Raw genomic sequence first — 27,413 nt, 5'->3', positions numbered from 1 at the left:
AATAATCATTAATTCTACATGCTCTTTTATGTAAAATAGTTTTATCTATTCGTAATAATTTTAAATGTTACTAAGATTTATTTTAAATTAATATATTTCTTTTTACTTTTTGGACAAATATTTTAAAATAAAGATATTTAATTATATTATAGATGTGTATACTTCATTGTTCTTTTATTATCGGCAAATTTTCTTTTTTTGTTTTTAACATGGTCCACCCATTTCTTTCTTTTGCTTATATATATGTGCTTTTTGTTTTGGATAATTGTACAAGATGTCTCTGGTACGGGTTGAGAGATGGATCGAGAATTTGCGGGTTGAGGCAGATGCCGGATCACTTGCCTGGAGCAATGGGGGGTGGTACCTGCAAAGACACTCCGACGCTCAAGTCAGAATGGATCTAAGAGGTAGAAAGTGTGAGAAATGAATGAATACCTGGAGAGACCTGGGTCCTCTATTTATAGGTGATGGTGAATATCTTATCTTATCTTATTTGGCTAAGATAAGGGAGACGTTTGAATTATCTTATCTTATCTTATCTTATTTGGCTAAGATAAGGGAGACGTTTGAATTCAAAAGTTGGTTAGGAGCTCTAGTGGGCTGGTTCTGAGCCTTCTGGAAGGGCGAAGCAGGTCGGACCCTGGTAGCCGGGTTCGGGGACCGTTCTGGGTGTAGGATCCGTGGGCCGGATCCGTAACAGTTGCCCCCGGAGCGAGAGAGTGAGGGTGCTCGGTCTTATCGCTGGAGAAACATTTTCCTCACCGTTGTGGTTTGGCAAGGAGATTGTTGTTTGGTTTTTCCGATCGGGGTCGAGGATTTGGGGAGTTCCTAGCCATTTCATGGTCAAGCGAGGAGCGCATTGTTTGGGCGTCTCATCACATGCCGGGTTTGATGACCGTTCCGAAGAAGGGCCCGGAGATCGGGTCTGGAACAATTGCCCCCGGAGCATGAGAGTATGCTTTCTTGGTCTCAATGCTAAGTCATTGGAGAGTCCGATTCTTTGTAGTTCGGGAGACTGTGAGGGGCCTGAAAAGGGCGTGACGTCATCATGCACCAATTGGTAGGATGTTGGTCAGTATGGCTTTCCGCAAGTTGGAAGACCGTCAGCTCATGCTTGTTTTGTGTGGCCTTTTTTGGGCCGTTATTGTGAACTTATTTTAGGCCTCTTGGTGGGCCGATTTTAAGACTTTGTTTATTTAGCTTATTTGGATTCCCGTTTTGTTGGCTTTGCGGGTGATCGATTCACGAGTCACTATTTTTGTTATTTGGATATCCGTTTTATTGGCCTCGGGTGATCGATTCCCGGGTAGCCGTTTACTTATTTGGATATCCGTTTTATTATTTGGATATCCGTTTTATTAGCTTCGGGGTGATCGATTCCCGGGTAGCCATTTACTTATTTGGATACCCGTTTTATTATTTGGATATCCATTTTGTTGGCATCGGGGTGATCGATTCCCGGGTAGCCGTTTACTTATTTGGATATCCGTTTTATTGGCTTCGGGGTGATCGATTCCCGGGTAGCCGTTTACTTATTTGGATATCCGTTTTATTATTTGGATATCCGTTTTATTGGCTTCGGGGTGATCGATTCCCGGATAGCCGTTTGCTTATTTGGATATCCGTTTTATTATTTGGATATCCATTTTGTTGGCCTCGGGGTGATTGATTCCCGAGTAGCCGTTTACTTATTTGGATATCCGTTTTATTGGCTTCGGGGTGATCGATTCCCGAGTAGCCGTTTGCTTATTTGGATATCCATTTTATTATTTGGATATCCGTTTTGTTATTCGGATATCCGTTTTGTTATTTGGATATCCGTTTTGTTATTTAGATATCCGTTTTATTATTTGGAAATCCGTTTTATTGGGAGTGGGTAGACCGATGTTGTTTTGCCATAAGACGAGGTCTCCTGGTCCGAAGTCTCGTCGTACCGTGCTGCCATTGTACCTTAGGCTTATTCTCTATTTTAGGGCTAGCTCACGTAGGTGTGCTATACTCCTGACCTTGTCTGCAAGGCCCTACTTTGCTTCTTTGTCGTTTCCTCCCATGGTTCTGCGTGAATTTTGGTGTGCATCGAGATCGGAAAGGAAGATGCCTGCCGCGTCTCGGGATCTCTTGCGTAGGGCTAGTGCTGATGTTGTCGTATTCTACCGCGGTTTCCCGGTCTCTGTGGATGGTTCCGACGGAGCCATCTTCTGCCGTGAACTTCATTAGAAGGTATTTGGTAAAGATGACGGCGAAGAGGTCGTTGATTGTTTTTCTTCCGAGGATGACGTTATAAGCGGTGGAGTTCTTGAGGACCACGAACTCGGACAGGATTGTCTTCCTCTGGCTTCCCGTCCCTATGGTAAGGGGAAGAATGATGGAACCGTCTGGCTTGAGGAAGTTGTCTCCGAGTCCCGTGACACCATTGCGGTGTGTTTGGAGATTTTCGTTGCGGAGCCCGAGCTTGTCGAAGGCACCTCGAAAGAGGATGTTGGAGTCTGCACCGGTGTCCACCAGTATTCTCCGAACTAGTCCTGTTCCGATTCTCGCCGAGATGACGAAAGGTGTGTCTTCGGCCGAGGTGCTATGCTGGCAATCCTCGGGCAAGAAAGTTATCGCTTTGTTGGCTGTGGCAGCTGGGGCTTGATCTCTGACAGCCAAGACTTTGAGGTCCTTTTTTAGTGTTGATCTTGACTTGCCTGACACATCCTTGCTCGTGATGACATTTACTACTATGGTCGGGTCGTCTTCTGGACTTTCCCTGGGAGGTTGTTTTTGTTTTCTCGGGTTGCGTCTTTCCCTCTTAGGCGACCTGTCTTTTTCTGCGCGTTTTGGTTCTCTGATGATTTGGCAAACTCTGGGAGTTTTCCGTCTCTTATAGCTTGTTCGAGGGCGTCTTTAAGGTCGAAACAATCTTGTGTCCTGTGCCCGTAACCTCGGTGGTAGTCGCAGTAAAGGGTCTTGTTGCCGCCCGTTCTTTCTCTGAGTTGTCGGGCTTTCGGGATAATACCCCGATCCGCTATCTGGTGGTATATCTTGGTAATCGAGGCTGTCAGGGGGGTGTAGTTCGAGAATTTCCCGATCCTGGGTGGTCGGTTTGTGTTGGTTTGTTTGGGTTGGTCTCTTTGACTTTCTCTGGGCATCGGATTATGGCGGGAAGTCGGGTTGCCGTGTGGAGTGTTGCCGTGTTGCCGTTTATTGGCGGCGACGACCTGGCTAACCTCCTCGTCGTTTATGTAGTCTCTGGCGACGTTTTGGATCTCGTGCATGGTCCATACTGGCTTGGTGGTGAGGTGTTTGCGGAAGTCTTCGTTCATGAGCCCGTTGGTTAAACAGAGGCTTGCGACGGAATCCGTGAGTCCATCAATCGTTAGGCATTCATTGTTGAAGCGGTCCAGGTATTTTCGTGTGGATTCGTCTTGTTTCTGTGTGACCCCTAATAAGCTGATGGGGTGTTTAGCTTTGGTAATTCTGGTGGTGAATTGGGCCATGAACTTCCGTGAGATATCGTGGAAGCCAGTTATGGATCCGTTGGGGAGGGCATTGAACCATTTAATCGTTGGCCCGGCTAGGGTTACTGGGAAGGCCTTACCTCGGACCGCGTCAGTGGCCCCTTCCAGGTTCATCCTGGCCTTGAATGCCGTTAGGTGCTCCTGGGAGTCCTTGGTTCCGTCGTACTTCATATCCGTAGGTTTGTCGAAGCCTTTAGGGAGTTTTGCTTTTAGGATTCTTTCAGTGAAGGGAATGGCTCCCATTATCACGTGGTCACTTCTTGTGCGTTTGGCCTCTTGATGTCGTCGGTCGTTGTCCGTTTCATGTTGATGAGCCGGGTTGCGTGGGACGCTGCGATCATACCTTTTGCTGTGTTGTCGTTCAGGCATCCTGTCATGTCCGTGGTCACGGCAGATGTTGCGATTGTATCTCTTGGCATGTCGCCGTTCTGGCGATCCACCGTGCCTGGTTTCATGGCGAGATCTTGATCTAGAGGTTTCGTGACTTCCGTTTTTTTTCGGCGTTGTGCTTTTCTTTGGGTGTAACTCGGCCTTTGAGGTCTTGCACCCTGAGGCACAGCTCTTGGATTATCTGGACCGCCTTCTCTCCTAGGCCGTCGGGTGGCCGAGCTTCAGTGGGGGACGGTTGTCCTCTCTTGGTTGTTGCTGGGTTGGGGTTGGTTGGCGATGTGCCGCGCTTATTATCCTCCCGTGGGTGGGAGGAGTGTTATCTTGGAGTTCGGGAGTTGGGGTGTTGGGTGGAGGATTGTTCCTCGAGGTTCTCCGTCATGCCGCCACGATTTGGCTGTCCCCCGCATCTATGTAAGAACCTTGAGAACTTTCTTGATCTCTTAGCTCCTGAGAGGTCTGAGCTTGGCCAGGGTGGTAGCGTTTAAGGAGGTCGTTCATGATGAGCTTCGTTATGAATTTTCAGTAAGGTCCGAAGGGGGATCATGGCGACAGAGTTGTCATAGGTGAGGCGGCGGATGGCAGAGGTTTGGAACCTGGTGTTGAAGGAGGTGACCTCGTGGGTTTGGAGGAAGAGTTTGAAGAGTTCAAAATAAGAAGCAACAACGGTGGGCATGGAGCCAAAATAGAGGGAGAAGATGGGGCCATGGCGCTTGGAGGGACGAATGAGGGGAGTGGTGAATGAGAGGGTCCAAGAGGTGGAGGTATCCCACTAAAGGGATGTGAGACTTTGGGCTCGGAGGATTTAGAATTTCACCGTTGGAATAGGGCGATGGTGCATAAAGAGTGTTATCACTAAGAAGGTGATTGCAAGTCGAAGAAACATTGTTCCTTTGGAATTTCGCCGTTGGAGTAGGACGAAGGTATGTTATCACTGCAAATGTGATGCAAGTTAAGGAAACATTATTCCTTTGGGATTTCGCCGTTGGAGTAGGGCGAGAGTGTGTTATCACTGCAAAGGTGATGCAAGTTAAGGAAACATTATTCCTTTGGGATTTTGCCGTTGGAGTAGGGCGAATGTGTGTTATCCCTGCAAAGATGATGCAAGTTAAGAAAATATTATTCCTTTGGGATTTCGCCGTTGGAGTAGGGCGAAGGTGTGTTATCCCTGCAAAGGTGATGCAAGTTAAGAAAATATTATTCCTTTGGGATTTCGCCGTTGGATTAGGGCGAAGGTGTGTTATCCCTACAAAGGTGATGCAAGTTAAGAAAATATTATTCCTTTGGGATTTCGCCGTTGGAGTAGGGCGAAGGTGTAGGTGTGTTATCCCTGCAAAGATGATGCAAGTTAAGAAAATATTATTCCTTTGGGATTTCGCCGTTGGAGTAGGGCGAAGGTGTGTTATCCCTGCAAAGGTGATACAAGTTAAGAAAATATTATTCCTTTGGGATTTCGCCGTTGGAGTAGGGCGAAGGTGTGTTATCCCTGCAAAGATGATGCAAGTTAAGAAAATATTATTCCTTTTTGCTCTCAGCTACACCCAAAAAATCTGAGTTTGATGATTGCTCTTCTGGGTTATCCGCCATGCTGCCACAACGTTGCGAAGTCCCCACAGACGGCGCCAATGTACAAGATGTCTCTGGTACGGGTTGAGAGATGGATCGAGAACTTGCGGGTTGAGGCAGATGCCGGATCACTTGCCTAGAGCAATAGGGGGTGGTACCTGCAAAGACACTCCGACGCTCAAGTCAGAATGGATCTAGGAGGTAGAAAGTGTGAGAAATGAATGAATACCTAGAGGGACCTGGGTCCTCTATTTATAGGTGATGGTGAATATCTTATCTTATCTTATTTGGCTAAGATAAGGGAGACGTTTGAATTCGAAAGTTGGTTAGGAGCTCTAGTGGGCTGGTTCCGAGCCTTCTGGAAGGGCGAAGCAGGTCGGACCCTGGTAGCCGGGTTCGGGGACCGTTCTGGGTGTAGGATCCGTGGGCCGGATCCGTAACAATAATTATTTTAAAATGAAGAAAAAATATATATTATTTTCGTCATGTATACTTGATTTATAGTTATCTTCTATTTACAGTAATTTTTTTTCTTCTATTTACAGTAATCTTCTTTGTTCGTATAACATGTCATCACAGAGAAAGTTTTAAATCTTTTCTCAACCAAATTTCTTTGATTTTTTTTTTTCGTAATAACTAATACTCAACATAGTGTTCAAGGAATGTTACTAAAAAATATTAATAAATTTAATAGCTTTTGTAATGGTATCCATAAGTTTAGAAACTTAGAAATTATGTCATAAAATGTGAATTATTAATACGTAACAACATTAATAGTATAATTTTGACTTCAAGAATGAATATGATACCAATAAATAAAATTGTTTGAGGTAAATTTAAAAAAGCCAAATCTCCATAAGTATCGCTACTAATGAGAAATTGTTCTACTTCAAAGACAAATACTATTTTTTTCTACATTATTTCCTAACTTAACAAGTCAAGGATTAATCCACCACATATTGATGCTCCTTTTATTAAAGGTCTGCCACTAACAACAAATTGGTACACACATAAGGTAGGATTCAAATTCCTAATACCGACTTAAGCAAACAATAAGATGATCACTTTACCAACCCAAATTAGTTAAGACAAATACTAATTATTTTTAATATTTAAAAATCGTTAAATTTTGACTTTAATTATAACTTTATAAAATATTTATAATAATAATTACTATATATTTATAATAATATTTAGTTTTTTCTAATAAAATTTTTTATATAATTTTATGTATTGCACGAGAATACACACTAGCTAGTTTATCTATCTATCTATCTATCTATCTACTTAATCTATTAAAGTTAAGTTTTTTTTTCTAATAAATAAAAATGAGGTGTCAATTTTTCGTGAATTTTTTTTTAAAAATAAAACACTATTTTTAAATATAAATTTATATTTATTATTATTATTGTTATTATTATTTACCAATTCCTTCTATTTCTATTTCTGGCATTTGTTAAAAATTTCTTTTCAGTTGTTATTTAATTTATTTATTTTAGGTATTAATTATTAAAATTTGTTAAGCAATATATGACAAAAATTATTAAAAGATTGTGGATCAATCTCATTACAAAGAAATTAAATTTAATTAAATATTAAAATAAATGTCAAAAATTATTTAATTTCAATAATTTAAGAATGTTTAATTTTAATTGATATATTTTCTTTTTTACTTATATCTCTAATCATTACTCATTGTACTCTTTAATCTTTATATTTATAGTAAATATTAAATGTAAAAGAATCAAAATAATATTAATTTGATTTGATATATTAGTATAATATATTGATGTCTATCTTATTAAAATTTATTAGTTATATTGTAATAATATTCGTATATCTTTTGTTACGTTAATTTTTGAGTTGTTGAAAATTTACTAAAAGATTTTTTTTTATTTAAATATCTAGATATATAATTATTATATAGTTATTTAATTTTTATATTTACTTGTTAAGTCATATTTTATTATTTTAAAAAAAAATTTAAGATATCAAACATTTAAAATTTTTATTCAAATGATCAAAATTTATCATAAATATAAAAATAACAAGTATAATAACTCGTATCATGTACGTGATAAAATTGAAATTATAATTTTAAATTGTTTTGTTAAAATTAATTTGAATTGTAATCATTTGATTAATAAAAAAGTAATATGTCATGTATTGTTCGTTTTTTCTTAATCTAGTGTTACGTGTATTAACTCTAATGTAGTTATTAATCGTTTTTATTAATCTACTCTAATGGTGGGCAAGTGACGGCGCAACAGGTGGGCGGCGATGGCGAGCACGTGACGTTGCGACAGGTTTATTCTTTACGTCGTTGAGTGGCCGCTAGGTTTGTTCACTTATTTGGGTTTAGGTTGTTTGTGGGTTTGATTGTAACAAGTAGCAATTAGACTCCAATTATGATGAATTTCATGATCTGGTCAAAAAAAGAGGGGAATTACTAAGCAGATTTATGAAAAATAGGTGATGTAGTTAAATGGGTGGGTTAGGGTGTTCTTTGTTGTGATTGTGTTTAGAGCCGAGTTAAATGGATTGTGCATGTGTTTGTGTTTGTAATATCTATTTAGTTTAATTTTTATTTTTTATCGTATGTTACAGTTAATTTTAAAATAGTTATTTAATACACTAAGTACTAATACTAAGAGTATTTTTTAAAAAGACATATACATAAAAATAGATATAATATAATTACAGATATAACATAAACAAATATATTAAATAAAATGTTAAACCAATATGCTTACCAATGTATTTGTTAAGTTTTACAAATTGGAGAATAAGTATGTATTTAGTTGTTTAATGATCACATAGATAATTGAGTAATTGGGTTAGAAATTGATCTTATAGTGTGCACTTTATTTTTTCTTCATTTCTAAATTAAAGCGAAAATTAAGAGAAATACGTAGTAATATATCATGAAAAAGAAAAGATTTTGCATATGAATAAATAATTGTTACAAAAAAAATTTGTTATGAAATATTAAAATTTTACATACTGCAAATCATGAACTCAACTACAATGTAATGGCCCTACTTCTCCCTGTTTTTTACCATGATATAAGCTCTTCTTTTTTTGTCAAGAGTCCAATAACATCTAATTGAAAAAAAAAACGATTTAAAAGTATCAAATTAAGGACAAATAAATTAATAATATAATAAATTACTTATAAATTATAGAGATTTTATCAATTTATTTTATACTAAACGATAAAACTAATAATATATTAATAAAAGGATATACCTTTAAAAAAAGTCACAATACAATTTCAAATATTTGCATAAATTAAATGTTAAAATTTATGTTATCAATAAAATGATGCTATTATATAATTTATTGGCACAAATTAAAAGAAAAATAATTTTGTGTAGGTTAATACAAATTAATTACGTACCAAATAAGTTAGACGGTTCATTTGTTTGTTTCAATATATTAGAATGAGTAAAAAAATTAAAATGATTGTAAGAAACTTTACGATCATCGACCATATTTACTATACGTGACTCCTTCTTAAAAGTTATTCTACACACGTATACAGTTGGAAGATAAATTCTGTTTGATTTCTCAATCACAAAATTTGAGAAGACATAAACCCTTCCCTCAATCAATTCATTCTCAAACATCTTTGCCAAATTACTCATGATTGAATAATAAATTTTATTATTACACTGTAAAACAAATTAAATATAAAATTTATTAGCACTTATAAAGCTATTAAAAATATTTATAAATTAGACCTACCATCACTTGAAAGAATCATAAAAAATAATCAACTAACCTTATCATCCATTAAAACCATTTCTATATAAGCCGTCTTGCTCTTGTCAAATTTGGATGGGATTTTTCATAACCTTATAATTCTTGCATTTATTTTTCAAATTTTTTCATCATATAATCTACCATAAATAATACTATTGATAAAATCATAACTAGTAGCCATTAGGTATGAAAAAAAATAGAAGAAAACTATGTTAGAATTATGAATCTTTTAAATGATAATAATTGTAAAAAAATAGAAGAAGAACTATGTTAGAATTATGAATCTTTTACATGATTGATATATATATATATATATATATATATATATATATATATATATATATATATATATAAATAATTACGCAATATTTCTAATGGAAATATTTATTATAATTAGATAAAAATTATGCCATTATATTTTATTAATCTTTATGATTAATTCAATGAAGATACTTAGCTTGCTTAGTATACATATTATCTAAAGAGTTAAAAAAGAGAAAAAAAAAGACATAATATTAAATAAATAAATAATTGTCAAATAATATAGAGTAAAAATTTTGTATTCTATAAAAAATGATATAATTTTTAATGTATTTATTATATTATATAAAATAAGTAAGTTAAACTTATGATCAAAATTTATTTAAAATTATCATTAAAATTTAAATACAACTAAAAATATTATTAGACGTGTAAAACTTTTAATAAATATTATTGTTAATTTATTCGTACCCTATTATTAATTATTTTATTATTTGTTTACAATAATTTTACATGATTAAAATAATTGTCATATAAAAAATAATATTTATTATTTACAATTTTTTTAACTTAACTATTTTATTTTTCTTAGTTATACTGAGAGCAAATAAAAATAGAAATAAAAATAACTTAAAAAACCAAAAAAAGAAAAAAACTTCATAATGAAAAATTTAAAAATAACATATTAAAGAAGAATAATCATAATATATAAATTGAGGTAACAATTGAAATTTAAAGAAATCCAAAACTAATTTAATCAAATACCAATATTAGAACTAAATTACTTAAATAATATTTAATCTATTCTAGTTCTTAAATACATATAGATTAGAGTCATTCTCGTAACGACAACCAACTAATTAATTTTTTAATTTTTAAGGTAGATCGATATCAATATCAACTTGCCGAAAATTATGATTATTTCTTAACTATTTTTTATCATATATTTTTGTTTTAATTTTTTAAGGTAGATATCAATATCAACTTGTCGGAAATTACGATTAATTTAAAATTATATTACAGTGATTGAAAATTAAAATTATTGACAATTGACATAATTATGTATTAAATGCTGATTTGATGTATAATTATAAAAAAGTATTGACAATTAACATAATTGTGTATTAAATGCTAATTTGATGTATAATGATTGACAATTAATATAATTATATAAAAAATAAAACATAGCAACTAAAATTAAATTTGTTAACTAATTGAAGTTAGGTAGACAATGTTTGACAATTATTTTAGCATTTAATTATTGATATCTATTATTATTATAAATGGATCACCATTAACGTAATAACTTGCCACTAATAAAATTATTGCAAAATGAATGAGATCTAGAATTGTATCAATATAATTAAAATGATTAAAAGTATTCTCGATTGATAATTAGTTTAATAATGCATTAAATATTAATTTTGTATAATTATAATAAAGATATTTTTTAAATTAGTATAATCATATACATGCATTATTTATTAAATACTAATTATAATATAATTGTAGTATTATAATATAATTATAATAAAGATATTTTTCTAAAATAAATTTAGAAGAAAAAATAATGCTTTCATATTAGAAAAAAAATGAATTCATGAGGAATTGACATCCCACTTTAATTTTATTAATTGATAATGCATTAAATATTAATTTTATATAATTATAATAAAGATATTTTCTTAAATTAGTATAATTATGCATTATTATCTATTAAATGCTAATTGTAATATAATTATAATATAATTATAATAATGATATTTTTCTAAAATAAACTTAGAAAAGAGAATAGTACTTTTATTTCGGAGGGAAAAAGAATTCACAAGGAATTGACACTGAATTTTAGCTTCCTTTCTTGCTGAATATTACTTTTAGCTTTCTCAAAGAATCTTAGGAGATATTTTTGCTTTTGTCTCACGTTGAGTTGAGAGACACTTTACTTTTATCTCCTGAGCAACAAAAATAGAAATAGAGTAGAGGAGAAAGAATGACACACAGATGTATCTTGGTTTGGCTACCCAGTGCAATGTAACCTACATCCAGTCTCCATCACAATAGTGACAGAATTTCACTATCTTCCAACAGAATTACATTCACCAATTCTCCCTAAAATCTACCAAATCCTATCTGGGACAAGTCTAGATTCTAACCCAACCTGAACTTGACTAAGACTCCACCTAACTTTCAACAGTCAAGTGCTAACCCAACCTGTAAAGGAATCCCCACAGGATCATGATAGCAAAACAGAAATACATACAAAGGATTTCTGAGATAACTATGATTTTTTCTCCAAGTTTAACTCTCTGTCTTTTTTCACTCATTGGCTTTTTCTTACAAAATCTCACATTTTATCTTTTACCAATAAAATACAGACAGACTAAATTGAGAAAAAGAAATATTCAATGACCATGAAAGAGAAGAATAAACAGTTCAAAGAGCTATGGAAACTCAAACGTGTGCTCTCACTCATTGCCTCAATCCTTGGTCGTTCACCACTATTATAGAGGAGTGAAGCTTCCAGGGCTTAAAATATTCTTCAGCACACTATGGTTCTCTTTTCCCAATACACAGATGCAGCAACGGAATTCACGAAGAAAAGAGAGGGTAGAAGCAGTGACATGCAACCATACCTTCAATCTTCTCTTTCAACCTTTTTCTTCAAAAATCTTGAATCTGAGCCATGCGTTCTTGCTTTGGCCCTAAGTTTATTTTTTGACCGTAAATTCCAAGCAAAACACCATTGACTTCACTTTCTTCATATTTTTAGAACGGTGCTTGTGATCCAGTTGATTTCTTCAATAATCCTTGATGAAGCATAAATAGGGAAATTACCTTTTTGTGATTTTTTTTTTCTGATAAAATCTTCCCTCTTATTGTAGTTCTGAAACTTGCTTGAAATTAGTAACAACCCTTTTGTTCTTCACCGAACCTTAGTGCCTGAACTTTCATTTTCTTTCTTCTTGCTTCAAAGTGATGTGACGTTAAAGAAAGATAAGAGAGAAGAAAGAATTTTGGTTTGGTGTGTGAAGTGAATGGTTTAAATGAATGAAATAATGTCATGTGATGGTTCCAATGAAATGGAATTTGAATCGCTTAGTTTTTGTCTAAGTGAATGAATAAATTTGAATGTTGACCACTTTTGGACTTTGGTTTGATTATGGACTTGATTTCTATCTTTCATTATTTGGCTAGAGGCTTGTTTGTTTCAATCAAGAATTATTTGTGATGGTAGTAATTATATATATCTTTTTTTTATCATGGGGTTAGTAATTATATATATCCTTGGACCATTGAGTGTGCATTTGGGTTTGAACATTTGTTTCTTGGGCCAATTATTTTTTTTCTTTTTTATATTTTTTGTTTTTGTTCTGATGGAAAACATTTATGATGAAGCAAATAATTTTTGGACCATGATTGTGTGTAGGTGGGTCAGATGTCATTTGTGCTTGTTATATTTTTTTTGGGTAAATGTGATTAATTTATTTTCTGCACACTGAACAAAATACATCATACAAACAATTGGATAATAACCCAATAATGTTTAGTCATAATCTTAATCATAAGTTAATCCTCTAAACTCAACAGACACCTCACTTCAATTAGTTGAAAAAAATTCAATTTTAGTATATTAATTAAGTAGATAATTATAAAAAATAATGTCAAATATATAGTTATCGAGACATGTTTTTTCTCATTCTTTATTTTCATATAATATTAGACTTTATAGTTATTGAGTTATATTTTTTTCAGTATATTATAGGGTTATTATTATTAATATATTAACTGTATTTTAATGTTTATTATTTATATATTTAAAAATTATATTTAAAAATTATTTATTTAGTTTCATAATAAATAATATTTTTAAATTTAAATATATTTTATTAATTAATTTGTACTTATTACATCATATATTTAATAATTTATTAAAAAATATTAATATAATAAATAAAAAATAATTTAAAAAATATATTATTTAAAGAATAAGGACGAATAAATTCTTAATCAATTTAAATTTAGAGACAATTAAATTTCTGTTTATTTTTGAACCTGACATATCAGTATTTTTTGTTCAGAATTGATGGAAAATATCCACAAAAATCGTGTTGTATCACAAAAATAGAAAATAGAGATCGAAGTGGATTGTTTTTATCTTAAAAAATCACATTATCATTTTAAAAAATAGACAAAAGATTGAATAATTAATAGTTCACTCCATATAATTACATCACTTAATAATTGAACTAAACTAATGTCACTAGCGAGAGTAGCAAGTAGCTATAGAAGCTAGCTAGCTATATATAATAAAATAAGGTTGAAGAAGATTATTTAAAATCAGATTAGATATAGACAAAAATTTAAAAATTAGTAAAATTTATTATTTTTTGGTAATATTTTTAGTTATTAATTTAATTTTTTAATTTAATAATTTAATAATATATTTTTAATTTATATTTTTAAATGTTATTGTCTAATTGATAACACAATAAATTTTGTTGGTGCTGTAAAATTTCTCTTAGATATAATCATATATCCAAAATATTTGAAGACCTACAAATAGACCTTGATCATGCTACATAGATTATAGAAAAAGTTGAACAAAAAGAAAAAGGAGGGTTTTGAATAAACAATAAAATGACATTATTGCCCTCACTTCCGTTAATTAATACTTACATTATGCTAGTGATGACATTAACTTATGGCGGTGATTGATTTTGTGTGCTGTTAAACGCACTCTTGTCCTCTTCCTAAGAATTGGCAAGTGATCTACATTTACAAACAAATTGTCATTAAAAAAAAAGTCCAATTAGTGAAAGCAACATAGATTTTTGTCTCATTAATTCTGTATAAGGTTAAGCAAAAGAAAGGGGTTAATACAACTCTGATTGCCTTTCTTAAGCTCTAGTTTTGATGACTCACCAGTCACCCCTTTTGTTCTGTTTAAGTGTATCTTTCCGATATGATAGTGATATGCAATTACAAAGTACAATGCATGGAATTTTAGGGGCATTAATTGCATGATATAGAGGATATATATGCAAGAAAGTGAAGCTTCATTTCTCTCCTAACAAAATATAAAGTTAGTCAACCAAATCATCACATCCTATCATATATCCAGAGTCAACAAGATTAGCTGAAAGAGTTTAGGGTTGATTTCAACGATATATGGCACACAAGTTTTTTTTTTACTCATTTATTATTGGATTTTTTAATAAATGAAATAAATTATTTATTAACCAATATACTCCTTTTTAAATTATTTAATTTCTTTTTTCACTTGTTACTTATCAGTGATAAGATAACAAGGTAAAAAGACACATATCTCGTTAGTTACTGACAACAAGAAATATTCAAAATAGTTATATACTTATTTCGTTCGGTAAGTCGGGTTATCGGTCGGTTCGTGGAGGTCTCTGGGATGGATACGTGGGTTTCCGCCTGCCTTCAGGTTGAGGTGTGAACGATGGGGTAGCCGAGCTTCCGAGAACTTCAGGTGGAGGGAGTGTCACCTGCGATAACACTCTGACGCTCAAGTCAGTAGGGTGTATAGGTGATGTGAGAACTACGATTAGGGTGACGTCTTTGATGCACCCCAGACTCTTCATTTGGAGTATTGCTTCACACTTTTCTGGGTTGGCCTCCACCCCTCTTTGGGTTATCATGAACCCCAAGAATTTCCCTGCTTCCATGGCAAAGGCACACTTAAGCGGATTGAGCCTCATGCCGTGTCGTCGGAGAGAGATGAACACGCTTTCTAAGTCACTTATGAGGTCCTCAGATCGGGTGGTTTTCACCAGGATATCGTCCACGTATACTTCCACCGTTTTGCCTATGAGGTTGCTGAATATCTTGTTCATCAGCCTTTGGTACGTGGCTCCCGCATTCTTCAGCCCAAACGACATTACCTTGTAGCAATACGTTCCCCTGGCGTTATGAATGTCGTTTTCTCTTCGTCTGGCCGGTGCATCGGTATCTGATTGTAGCCAGAGTAAGCGTCCATGAAGCTCAGATACCGATATCCCGCGGCCGCGTCAACGAGGGCATCTATGTTGGGGAGGGGGTAGGAGTCCTTAGGACATGCTTTGTTAAGGTCGGAATAATCTACACACATTCTCCATTTTTTATTGGGCTTTCTGACCAAGACTACGTTCGACAGCCAAGTCGAGTAGTCGAGTTCCCTGATAAATCCGGCTTCTAGGAGGCTGGCCGTCTGCTTGGCCACCTCCTCTGCTCGTTCTTGGGACATTTTCCTTCTCCTTTGAGCCACCGGCCTAGCCTCCGGTTTCACGGCCAGATGGTGGGATATGAGTTGGGGGTCTAGGCCTGGCATGTCGGCCGGGGTCCAGGCAAACAAGTCGCCGTTCGCTTTGATCATCTTCATCAGGGGCTCTTTCAGGTCGTGGGGTAGGTTTTTGTTTACGAAAGTAAACTTCTCTTCCGAGTCACCGACCCTGAACTTTTCCAGGTCCCCCTCTGGTTCCGGCCTGGGCTTATCGTCAACTCTGGCATCCAAATCGGCAAGAAAAATGCCGGATGCTTCTTTAGACTTCTTTCTCAAGGAGAGGCTAGTGTTGTCGCATGCGACCGCCGTCTCTAGGTCTCCCCTGATGGTCCCAACTGATCCATCATCAGCAACAAACTTCATTAGCAATAGCTTGGTGGAGATCACCTCCCCAAATTCGTTGATGGTCTTCCTCCCCAGGATGAGATTGTAGGCCATGGAATCCCTTAAGACCACGAACTCCGCCATTAGCGACCTCTTCCCCCTGCCTCCGCCTATGGAGACCGGGAGGGAAATTACGTCGTCTGGCTTGATGAAGTTATCGCCTAGGCCTACCACGCCGTGTTGGTGACCTCTGAGGTCGGCGTTTCGTAGGCCCAGGGCATCAAATACATTGCGAAACATGATATTGGAATCAGCCCATGTGTCCATCAAGATCCTCTTTACTAGGCCGGTGCCCACCCTGGCCGTGATCACCATTGGCGGATTCTCCGCAACCTAATCAAACTATTGATCCTCGGGGCCGAAAGATATCGAGAGGTCGGTGCAGGGCCAGAGGACATAGCTAGAACCTTGGCGTCCTTCTTACTGGCCGACTTCGACCTGGGAGGGACATCCCTTCCAATCACCATATTTACCACGGTGAGGGCACGCTCCGCGTCCTCCTCGGGTTCCCGTCTCTGCTTTACGGCGTGGCTTTTGTCCTCGGTTGATCGATCCCTCCTCCTAGGTTCCCTTATTAGGTGGGCGAACTCAGCCAGCTTTCCTTCTCGGATGGCTTGCTCCAGGGCATCCTTCAGGTCGAAGCAGTCTTGGGTCTTGTGGCCATATCCCTTGTGATAATCACAATAGAGGTTCTTGTTTCCTCCCATCCTATCCCTGAGCTATCCGAGCTTCGACAAGATGCCTTTGTCGGCGATTTGCTGATAAACCTCGATAATTGGAGCCGCTAGGGGGGTATAGTTGGTGAACTTCCCAACACGGAAAAAGGGTTTGAAAGTCTTGGCCGTTCCTCTGTCTCTGGAGTGTTCCTTAGACCTCTCTCCGCCACCGGATGGGCCGACATTAGGGTATGCAGGTTGCCATTTATTGGCTGCCACGACCTGACTTACCTCTTCATCATTAATGTATTCTCTGGATATGTTCTGAATTTCCTGCATTGTCCAGATGGGCTTGGTGGTGAGGTGTTTTCTGAAATCCTCATTTAGCAGACCGTTGGTCAAGCACAAGCTGGCCACCGAATTAGTTAAGCCGTCTATCTCAAGGCACTCATCATTGAATCTGTCCAGGTATTTTCTGGTCGGCTCGTCGTTTCGCTGCGTCACCCCTAGCAGGTTAATCGGGTGTTTTACTTTGGCGATGCACGTGGTGAACTGGGCCAAGAAAGAGCGATTGATGTCGGCAAACTTGGTTATGGAGCCCTGGAGGAGGGCATTAAACCAACGAATCACCAACCCAGCTAAGGTTACCGGGAAAGCCCGGCATCTCACTTCGTTGCCTACCCCTTCCAGGTTCATCCTAGCCTCGAAGGCCGTTAGATGTTCTTGGGGATCTTGAGTATCGTCGTACCTCATATATGTCGGCTTGTCAAAGTGCTTCAGTAGTCATACTCCGAGGATCGAGTGGTGGAAAGGGGTTGCCCCATGACCACCGGTTGCCTTTCCCTGCCGTGTTCTCTGTTAGACCGGCCTCTCCTTATCCTTTCTCGGCGGCGCACTTGTTGTGGTTGGGTTCTTCTTCTTCGTCCTCCGTCGCTTTCCCAGTCTTCTTTTTCGGTGTCTCTCGTTGGCAATCGGTTGTAGACCAGCGGGTCTCGCCTTCTCCTTGGCACCCCTCTGCTCTCCTGGCTTTCTGATTCTGTCTGAGGGCTCGAGGTGCGCCTGGAGCGGCTCCTTCGGAGACTCCTTTCTCCCCTTTGAGTGGATCGGGAAGGCTCCTGGCTAGGAGTGGGCTGACGACTTTCACGGTTGGCTACTTCTCGCTCCAAGTTCTGCACCCTGTGGCGCAACTCTTGTATTATCCTGGCACTGTCGCTGCCTGTCCTCCAAAGGGTCGTCCCTCTGTGTGTCGTGGGGGAGATCTGCTGCCTTTGCAAACGGGGGCTCCGGCGGCTACCCCACTGCCTCGGGGATCTATTCCCTCCCCGCGGGTCCCGGCCCTGCCGTCGTCCACGCCAGAAACCAAAACAAAATCCATGTTGGCTAGAGTTCCCACAGGGTCCCCACAGACGGCGCCAATGTTCGGTAAGTCGGATTACCAGTCGGTTCGTGGAGGTCTCTGGAATGGATACGTGGGTTTCCGCCTGCCTTCAGGTTGAGGTGTGAACGATGGGACAGCCGAGCTTCCGAGAACTTCAGGTGGAGGGGGGTGTCACCTGCGATAACACTCCGACGCTCAAGTCAGTCGGGTGTATAGGTGATGTGAGAACTATGATTAGGGTGACGTCTTTGATGCACCCCGAACTCTTCATTTGGAGTATTGCTTCACACTTTTCTGGGTTGGCCTCCACCCCTCTTTGGGTTATCATGAACCCCAAAAATTTCCCTACTTCCATGACAAAGACACACTTAAACGGATTGAGCCTCATACCGTGTCGTCGGAGAGAGATGAACACGCTTTTTAAGTCACTTATGAGGTCATCAGATCGGGTGGTTTTCACCAGGATAATTTCGCTTGCAGAGATAATGAAATATGTTATATTTGTTTATAACATATCACATTGACTATGATAAGAAGGTTCATGTATTTTTATTATTTTATTAATGATAACGAAATAAGTAATATAATAAAAAAATATAAATATTTAAAATAAGATATATCAATAAATAATAAAATTTATTTATTTTTTTAATTCTTTGTTATTAGATGAGTATAAACTCAAAATAAGCCATGTAAAGATGAATTTGTGTATATCAGATATTGAAGATAAATGTACACTAAACTTTAATTTAAAAATGTTTTTAACAAAATATATATATATAAGTTTTATCACATATGACATCGAATATATTAGCAAAATGTTTTTTATCTATCACCAAATAAGTCTTATATATGGCATCTACTAGTAGAGAGATAAGGGGTGAAGCTTCCTTCTTGTTATAGTAGGTGGTGAGCACTAGGGGTATATATGATTTGGTTCGGTTCGAAGACATGGTCTGAATCGGAACATTTTAAAGATTAATTTGGTGTGATTTTATCGGGTCTAAAGTCGGATAAGATTTTAAAAATAGACCCGATTATTATTTAGAATTGGGACCGAATCAAGGCAAACTCGATTTCATTCGATCCATGTGTACCCTAAAAAAACTAAAAAAGATATATATGTTTTAAATTAATTACAATATTATGTTATATTAATTATAAATTTATTGTTTTGTTTTTATATCATACTGGTTAAATTGAAAAATAGATCAAAGAGTTCAAAGATATGGATATCAATAAGTGTATCATAAATAAGTTTTTTATAAATTATTGTTAAAGCTTTAAAGGTTAAATTTTTATCCAATTTAGACTCAGTATAATTATGACCCGAAAATTTTTAGATTTTATCAGATATAGGACCGAATCTAAAAAATAGACTCAGATATATATTTAAGATCGGATCTAAATTAGAATAAACTCGATTTCATCCGCCATATACATCCTTAGTGGCCACTCAAATTCTTTATATTAATTATAATTTTGTTATTTCTAGCTCCCCGTGTCTCTTCAAATTTTAACGTTAGGATGTGTTCCTTACTAGGAGTACCTAACTATGAGATGAAAATTTTTATGAATAATTCCATGTATAGTTTTAGACTCTGAGGATTTGCTTAGCTGTTTAGTTTACTAGGTTTTGAGATGTTTAGGAATAAGCTTAACGTTTGGTTAGTTAAAAGGTGAAAAAAAAATTGTTACGTAGGTTTAATATGTAAATTAATAATACTACGTACTTATAAAAAATTAATCACTAAATTAATTTTTTTTGTATAAAATATATATTAAAAAATAAATTAAATAATATATATTTATATACAAATATATAATAATAGATTTGATAATTAATTTTTAATATGTATAACGATTACTTATAATAAAAAAATTGAATTACATAGGTATGATAAAACATCATTTTGTTTTAATCGTTGAAAAACGAAATGTATCGTAATAAGTCTCTAAAATTTTAAACAAAAAAAGGTTTTGAAGAGCCTTCGAACATACAAAATCCAACCGTGGAGAGAAGATCTATTTTGCTATCAATAAAGAGCCTTTTTTGCAGTGAACAGAAAAGTTTTTTGCGTCCAATAAAAAGCATAAAAGTAGATTTGACCTTAAGTGTTTTAGTTTCAACGATATATATCTACGAGAAATGTTAGGGGCAGCAATTTTTGTAATTTGTAGCCATTAAATAGTCATCAATGATAATATTAATGGTGTGAGATTGGTGTGTATTTTATCTAATAGTTCACTTTTCTTTACTGATTACATGCTGGTCAGAATTTAACAAAGTTGATGGTTCTAGACTTTTTCTATATCTAATTCTAAAAAGTTAGAGGATTATAAAAAATTATTACTTTTAGCTATTAATATTTAAAAGTGAAAGTTAAATATGTTATTGGATTACTAAATTAAAATAATTTAATTAATAGTTATAAATGATAACCAAAAATAAAAAATATATATATATTAGAAAATTATTTAAATTTATTATTTTTGTTCATCAGTTAATCATTATTAATTTAATTTTTTAATCTAATTTTTTAGTTTAATAATCTAACAATATATTTTATTCTATACTTTCAAACATTATTGACTAATTAACAACCTTCTAAAATTCTTTAATAAAAAATTCTGATAATACTCTAACATTTTTCTATTTTACCAACAACAAATTGTCACCGTCCATATCTATACCATCGTTAACCATTTTTTTAGAAATATACTATTATTTGAGCTATTTTAAAAATAATTAGTGTTGTTACATATTTTTTAATAAAGTAATCTGCCACTGTAATAATTAAATGTTTTGTAGAATAATAAAATTTATCGTAATGAAATAATCAAACTTTTTTACAATAATAATATGAGTTTAATTTTGATGCATTGATAGTATAACGTATTTTACATAGTCGTGCAATCATATTCGTTCTTTTAGATGATCATTCACACGGTGTGAAAGATAATTAATACATCAAAATTAAATTCTAATAATATAATCAAATATTTTTACAAAATATTAAATATATTTTTATAAAGTAGATGATTTTTAGTGTTCATATTATATATGTATTATGAACGTAAGTTCCTCCACGTGTGCCTTTTTGTTGGTTGGTTGCTAATAATTCAACATCACATCTAAGAGAAATTCATGATTAACACAAGTAAAAAAAGAAAAAAGAAAAGTGAGGAAGTGCATGCAATTTCTTACTTTGATCTCTTTTATTTCGGAGTGGTAATCTATAATAATGGATATGAAAAGAACTCTAAATATATGTATTTATTAGGACAAGCGAAGATAGCTTTGACAAAGGGATAACATGAAAATTATAGAAATACATCTGAATACATGTAAATACATCTTTGTTGGTAGTATATTTAGAATGGATAATTACATCAATTAATACATTTTTAATTTTGATTATCCTTTTACTTATACCAAGATTCATCTCCTTAATTATCTGTGCAAGCATCATTTTGCGGCTTTATATATCTAAAGATTCCACGTGCACAAAAAACCCACCTCAACTTAAATAATAATAATAATTAATAAAATTAATAAAGTATATAAAAGAATACAAAGATAAAAGAGTAAATGCCATGGTAAATAATGTGAAAGAAAGAGCTCTCGTTTTTTCTTTGGGTATTTAAAATGTTAGATGAGTTTAGTATATGTTAATTCACTAAAATTATTCAAACATGGATAAATAATAGAGCGAATTACTAAAAATACAACAACAAAGTCTTGTACGGTCTTATTAGGTAGAGCCGACTACATAAATTAAACTATATCATTGAGGTCTATCATATATCATGTTTACAGAGAGATCGTTTACATGTAGATTTCGTTTGACCATCTCATGGATAGTTTTTTTTAGGTCTTCCTCTGACTTTCACTCCTTATCCATCTTTCATCTCATGCACCCTCCTGACTGTGTACTCTATCGGTCTTCTTCTTATATGTCTAAATCACTTGAGACGCGATTCTACTATTTTTTTCACAATAGATACTACTCCAACTCTCTCTTTTATATCTCCATTCCTTATTTTATCCAATTAGTTAACTACTAAAATATATACATATATATATATATATATATATATATATATATATATATATAAAATTGAATGCTGATAAAATTAATTTAAAAGATGTAAACAACAAAAGAATTCTTGAAATTTTTAAAATTTCAACAAAAATAATTAATCATAAAATATGTTTGTTTTGTCATTATTCTTAGTAAAAAAAAAGGAATTATTTGATGATAAATCATTTTTGTTGAATTTGCAAAAAAAAAAAAAATACATTTGTCATTTTCATCTTTTAAATTATTTTCGTTCGTATCTAAATTGTTGATAGTTTACTCTATTATTTATTAAGTTTAGAAAAATTCTAGTGGATTAACATACTATTATTTAAATTTTATAAATCCTCCCACCGGTATACAAAAACACTAAACATTTCGCAATTTTAAAATATGTATCTCTCATATATATTGTCAACCCTAATTTGTCTTTTGTGATTTTCAACTTTTGATATATATATATATATATATATATATATATATATATATATATGGTGAATCTACTCAACCCCTCTAAAATAACATGTAAGTTACTCTTCATTATGTGTCATATTGTAATTGGTCCTTATCTTAACCATAGTTGGGTTATTTTATAATTTATTATTCTTAAAATATCAAAGCTCCACTCCCGTTAATTGAAGCACATTCTACTCCTCCATTTTTTGTTCATCACTTCATCACCTAGATTCGGTCCTTCCAAGCACCGTCGCGTTCGTGACAAGAAGCGCCAACGTCATTGCCATCTTCGTTAAATTCCGTCGCCCATAACTTGTCCTTCCCAGTATAGTCAGCGCCTCTTTTTACCATGGATCACTGTTTATCCACATAATTAATGGTTAATTTTGGTTATTAAAATTTTTTTATTAAAAAATATATCTTTATTTAATTACGTGATGGAACATATATTTATATGTAAAATATAATATAATAAAATAAATTTATTCAAAGTATTTAAAAGTATAATTAAAATTATGAACATACAAATATAATAATAAAATTTATACTCCAAACAAATAAACTTATTTTTTTATCATACATATATTATTTAAAAAATAAATATATTATTAAAATTAATAACAGAAATTTAAAATGATAAAATTTAACTTTTTTACCGTATTTTTTATAGTATTTTTATTTTTTTAATTTTTAATTTATTAGTACTTTATTATTTAATTAATAATTAAACAAATTATTTTTATGAAAAATTATTTTTTTGTATTATATTAGAGAAGAGACCAATATAGCAGTTTAAAAAATAAATTGTATAAATATTTAAGAGATAAATATGAAATACATACCTAAAATAAATAAAACAGATAAAATAAGAATACTCTTGAGAAATGGAGAATTATTTTTGTCTGTTTTATTTATTTTAGACATGTATTTCATATTTATCTCTTAAATATCTATCTATATAATTTACTTTTGTATTTAAAAATTTTAATATTATCTATTTTTTATTTAAAAATCATTTTTATATTATTTTTTAAACTGTTATATTGGTCTCTTCTTTAAGATAATACAAAAAATAATTTATTATGAAGATAATTTATTTAAATATTAATTAAATAATAAAGTACGAATAAATTAAAAATTAAAAGAATAAAAATACTATAAAAAAATACTTGTAAGAAAGTTAGATTTTATCATTTTAAACTTGTGTTATTAATTTTAACAATTTATTATTTTTTAAAATAATTTATATACGATAAAAAATATATTTTTTCTGATTTTAGTTATACTTTTAAGTACTCTAAATAGAGTTATTATATTATATTTTACATATGAATATATGTTCTATCGTGTAATTAAATAAAGATTTGTTTTAATAAAAATATTTAATAGCAAACTAAACATTACTTAAATATGTATTTCATATTTATCTCTTAAATATTTATATAATTTATTTTTTAAACTGTTATATTGGTCTCTTCTCTAATATAATATAAAAAATAAATTTTCATACAAATAATTTGTTTAATTATTGATTAAAATAATAAAATACTAATAAATTAAAAATTAAAAAATAAAAATACTATAAAAAATACGGTAAAAAAGTTGAATTTTATTATTTTAAATTTCTGTCATTAATTTTAATAATATATTTATTTTTAAATAATATATGTATGATAAAAAAATATTTTATTTGTTTGGAATACAAATTTTATTATTATATTTGTATGTTCATGATTTTAATTATACTTTTAAATACTTTAAATAGATTTATTTTATTGTATTATATTTTACATATAAATACATGTACCATCACGTAATTAAATAAAGATATATTTTTTTAATAAAAAAATTTAATAACCAAATTAACTATTAATTATGTGGGTAAGTAGTGATGCAAAAAGAGGCGCTGGCTATACTGGGAATAGAGGTTGTGTGGGAAGGCATGGCGATGACGTTGGCGCTTCTTGTCACGAACGCGACGGTGCTTGGAAGGACCAAATCTAGGTGATGAAGTGATAAACAAATCATAGAGGAGTGAAATATGCTTCAATTAACGGAAGTAGAACTTTGATATTTTAAGAATAATAAATTATAAAATAACCTAACTATGGTTAAGATAAGGACCAATTATAATGTGACACATAATGAAAGTTAACTTATATGTTATTTTAGAAGGAGTACATATATACGTGGGAATTTTGGGGCATTATTACATACATCCTTTTCGAAGGTAAATAAGAATGACAAGCATCCATTATCTACAACTAGCTTGCATCCGAAAATCAAATGAGAAACACAACTCGCATCACCATTCCTCATGTAACTAACGACACTCACATGGTAAAAACAATGATGAAGTCATATATATGCATGATGGCAAATCCATCGCCACCACAAATTTCATTTTTAGGCCGGTGAGAAAATATGTGATCAATGATGCAAAACGGAACCTTACTCTACAAGAAATTACCAAACTCATCATCTTCTTACATTCCAGAATTTCCTCTAAAATGCAAAACCAAAAAAAGGCTTCTCAAGCTTATATTTTCATATTCTGATGCTGATATTCATATAATAATACTAATCGAATTAATAACATTTTTAGTACTAGGTTATTACTTCAAATATTTTCAACTTTTTTTTTATCGTGAATTCTATCAAATCTTCTGTTAAATAACGTGTAATTTATCCTTCCTTAATTATGCTGTATTAACTTCTAATTAGTTAATATTTTGATCTAATTACTAGTTTGACTATTAATATTAATTTTAGTTACCTAAATTTAACTAAAATTAATATATTTTAACTATAATAAAACCAATTTATAATTAGTTTATTGTTTAAAATAGTTCTTTATATAATTTTTAAAAGCATTAACAAACAAAACCTCCTTCCCAAATATTCTTCGCCCCCAATTGAACTCCAAAAAAAAAAAAAAAAAAAAACTCCTTTTTTCCTTGGAATCAAATATGCTGATATGGAATCAAATAAGAAATTCGATTATGAGTATCTCATCCATGTAAGCTTAGTTAAATTATATATTGGGAAGAACACAATTAGAGAAGGTTTTTCCTTTTTTTTTTTTCGATTAGCGAAGAAGATTTCAGGAGGAGGGTAGTGTTTGTTCACATTTTAAAATTTATAGAAAGACCTATTTTAAATAATAAATTAATTATAAACTGATTCTATTATAATTAAAATATGAATTTTGGTTAAATTTAGACAATTCAAATTATTAGTGTAGTTAATAGTTAAATCAAAATATCAACTAATCAAAAGTTAATACATTATAGAAGATAAATTATATGTTATTTAAAAAGAATTTGTTGAAACTTATTTTTTTTTTATTGTGGTTGTGGTTGTTGTATATCAATAGTTAATTGTAAAATGAGCTGTGGTTGTGGTCGTTGTATATATATATATAGAATAAGTATAAAGAACTTATTTTTATATAAAGAACTTATTTTTATTCAAAATAATATTATTAGTTTATTACAATCTGTTATATTATAACAATTAGATTTTTGATGCGGTCTGTTACCAGGGACGAAATTAGAGTAATTTTTAGGAGGGATCAATATAAAATTATAACTCTAAAAAAAATTAAGTGGGAGTTAATATAAAAGTTAAAGACTTTAAAACGTTAAAATTTTTAATTTGAGAGGAGACAATTGTCCTTTTAGCCTAGCTACACTAGTCTCTGCCTTTGTCACTACCCTAATTTAATTATGTTGCCGTAAAAAATATGAACCACCATCGTATTGAAATGAGAAATGTTAAGGAATCAACATTTTTTTTTAATATTAGTTAATATTTTGAGTCAACACTTTATCTTTATACTATTAGGATTTAGAATTTAAAATTTAGCCAACATCATATTCTTTGGATATTACGTAAAAAAAATAATATAATCATTACTCAATTATTGATTTAAAATGATAAATTTTGTTCGTCATGTATCATAGTTCATAAATTACATTTTGATATAGCTCTTCCTGATTCGCTCGTCGTTATTAGGAGAATCCTCGTTAGTTTTTTTTCCTCCACTTATTGATATATTTAAACTCAGCGGGTAGCCTCGCCTAATTTGAGGTTGCGCTCGGACGATTCACGTCACCCGCGGGTATTCAAATGAAAATTTTAGAGGCCGAAGAGGGGAAAGATTCTATGTGAACTGCACTTGTACATAGTATATGTATTAGTTTTTGTTTGGGTGATTGAGGTGAATTTTGTTAATTTTGAAACGTGGTTAATAATTTAGGAGAGTAAGGAGGAAAGAGCTTTGGCATGGAGGTAGCATAATGTATGTGGCGTGTAAGATGCCAAACTTATGGTAAGGTGAGAAGGATGGGTAACGCCGCAAGCCAACTGAAATATGAAAAGGTCCCAATCACATGTCAAAGGGTCATGCAATTGAGGCCCTCTTTATTTAAATTCAGTTACATTAGATATAGCACATAAATTAGGCATTTTTTGGTTGGGGGAGACATACCCCTCTTGTCCTATACTATATTTATTAATTAAAAAACAATCTTAGCTTTATAAAAATAAAATAAAACTGAAGGGGTAAAGGAAAAGGTTTTGTAAGAGAAAGAAAATAGTAAATATGTCATTTGAAAATAGTAAAGCAACGTGTTGTGTTGATCATGCACACCTTATATTATAAAGTGTTTTTTCGGTGCTAAGAGAGGG

General features: G+C 32.7%; 2 protein-coding genes across 2 annotated transcripts; both read right to left on the bottom strand.

The window, feature by feature from the left end:
• Positions 1 to 1,980: 1,980 nt before the first annotated feature.
• On the bottom strand, positions 1,981 to 3,869 carry LOC112769751 (uncharacterized). Its single transcript, XM_025814224.1, has 2 exons — positions 2,801 to 3,869; positions 1,981 to 2,687 (listed from the first exon to the last, which is right to left on the bottom strand). Exons 1-2 carry the CDS (start codon positions 3,867 to 3,869, stop codon positions 1,981 to 1,983), a joined length of 1,776 nt encoding a protein of 591 aa, XP_025670009.1.
• Positions 3,870 to 15,384: 11,515 nt separating this feature from the next.
• Positions 15,385 to 16,416, bottom strand: LOC140181300 (uncharacterized). The gene is made up of 2 exons (XM_072224836.1): positions 15,622 to 16,416; positions 15,385 to 15,456 (listed from the first exon to the last, which is right to left on the bottom strand). Exons 1-2 carry the CDS (start codon positions 16,414 to 16,416, stop codon positions 15,385 to 15,387), a joined length of 867 nt encoding a protein of 288 aa, XP_072080937.1.
• Between the last annotated feature and the right edge of the window lie 10,997 nt (positions 16,417 to 27,413).

The sequence above is a fragment of the Arachis hypogaea genome, chromosome 18 (genome assembly GCF_003086295.3).
Source record: "Arachis hypogaea cultivar Tifrunner chromosome 18, arahy.Tifrunner.gnm2.J5K5, whole genome shotgun sequence".
Taxonomy (NCBI): domain Eukaryota; kingdom Viridiplantae; phylum Streptophyta; class Magnoliopsida; order Fabales; family Fabaceae; genus Arachis; species Arachis hypogaea.
Note: the sequence above shows the minus strand (reverse complement) of the source record. Positions and strands in the feature narration are given on the sequence as shown.

Coding starts and splice junctions, on each gene's coding strand:
- LOC112769751 (XM_025814224.1), bottom strand. CDS start 3,869: ATGCCTGAACGACAACACAGCAAAAGGTATGATCGCAGCGTCCCACGC. Junction 2,688..2,800: donor AAACGCGCAGAAAAAGACAG/GTCGCCTAAGAG, acceptor AGGATGTGTCAG/GCAAGTCAAGATCAACACTA.
- LOC140181300 (XM_072224836.1), bottom strand. CDS start 16,416: ATGGACACATGGGCTGATTCCAATATCATGTTTCGCAATGTATTTGAT. Junction 15,457..15,621: donor GGCTGTCGAACGTAGTCTTG/GTCAGAAAGCCC, acceptor GGCTACAATCAG/ATACCGATGCACCGGCCAGA.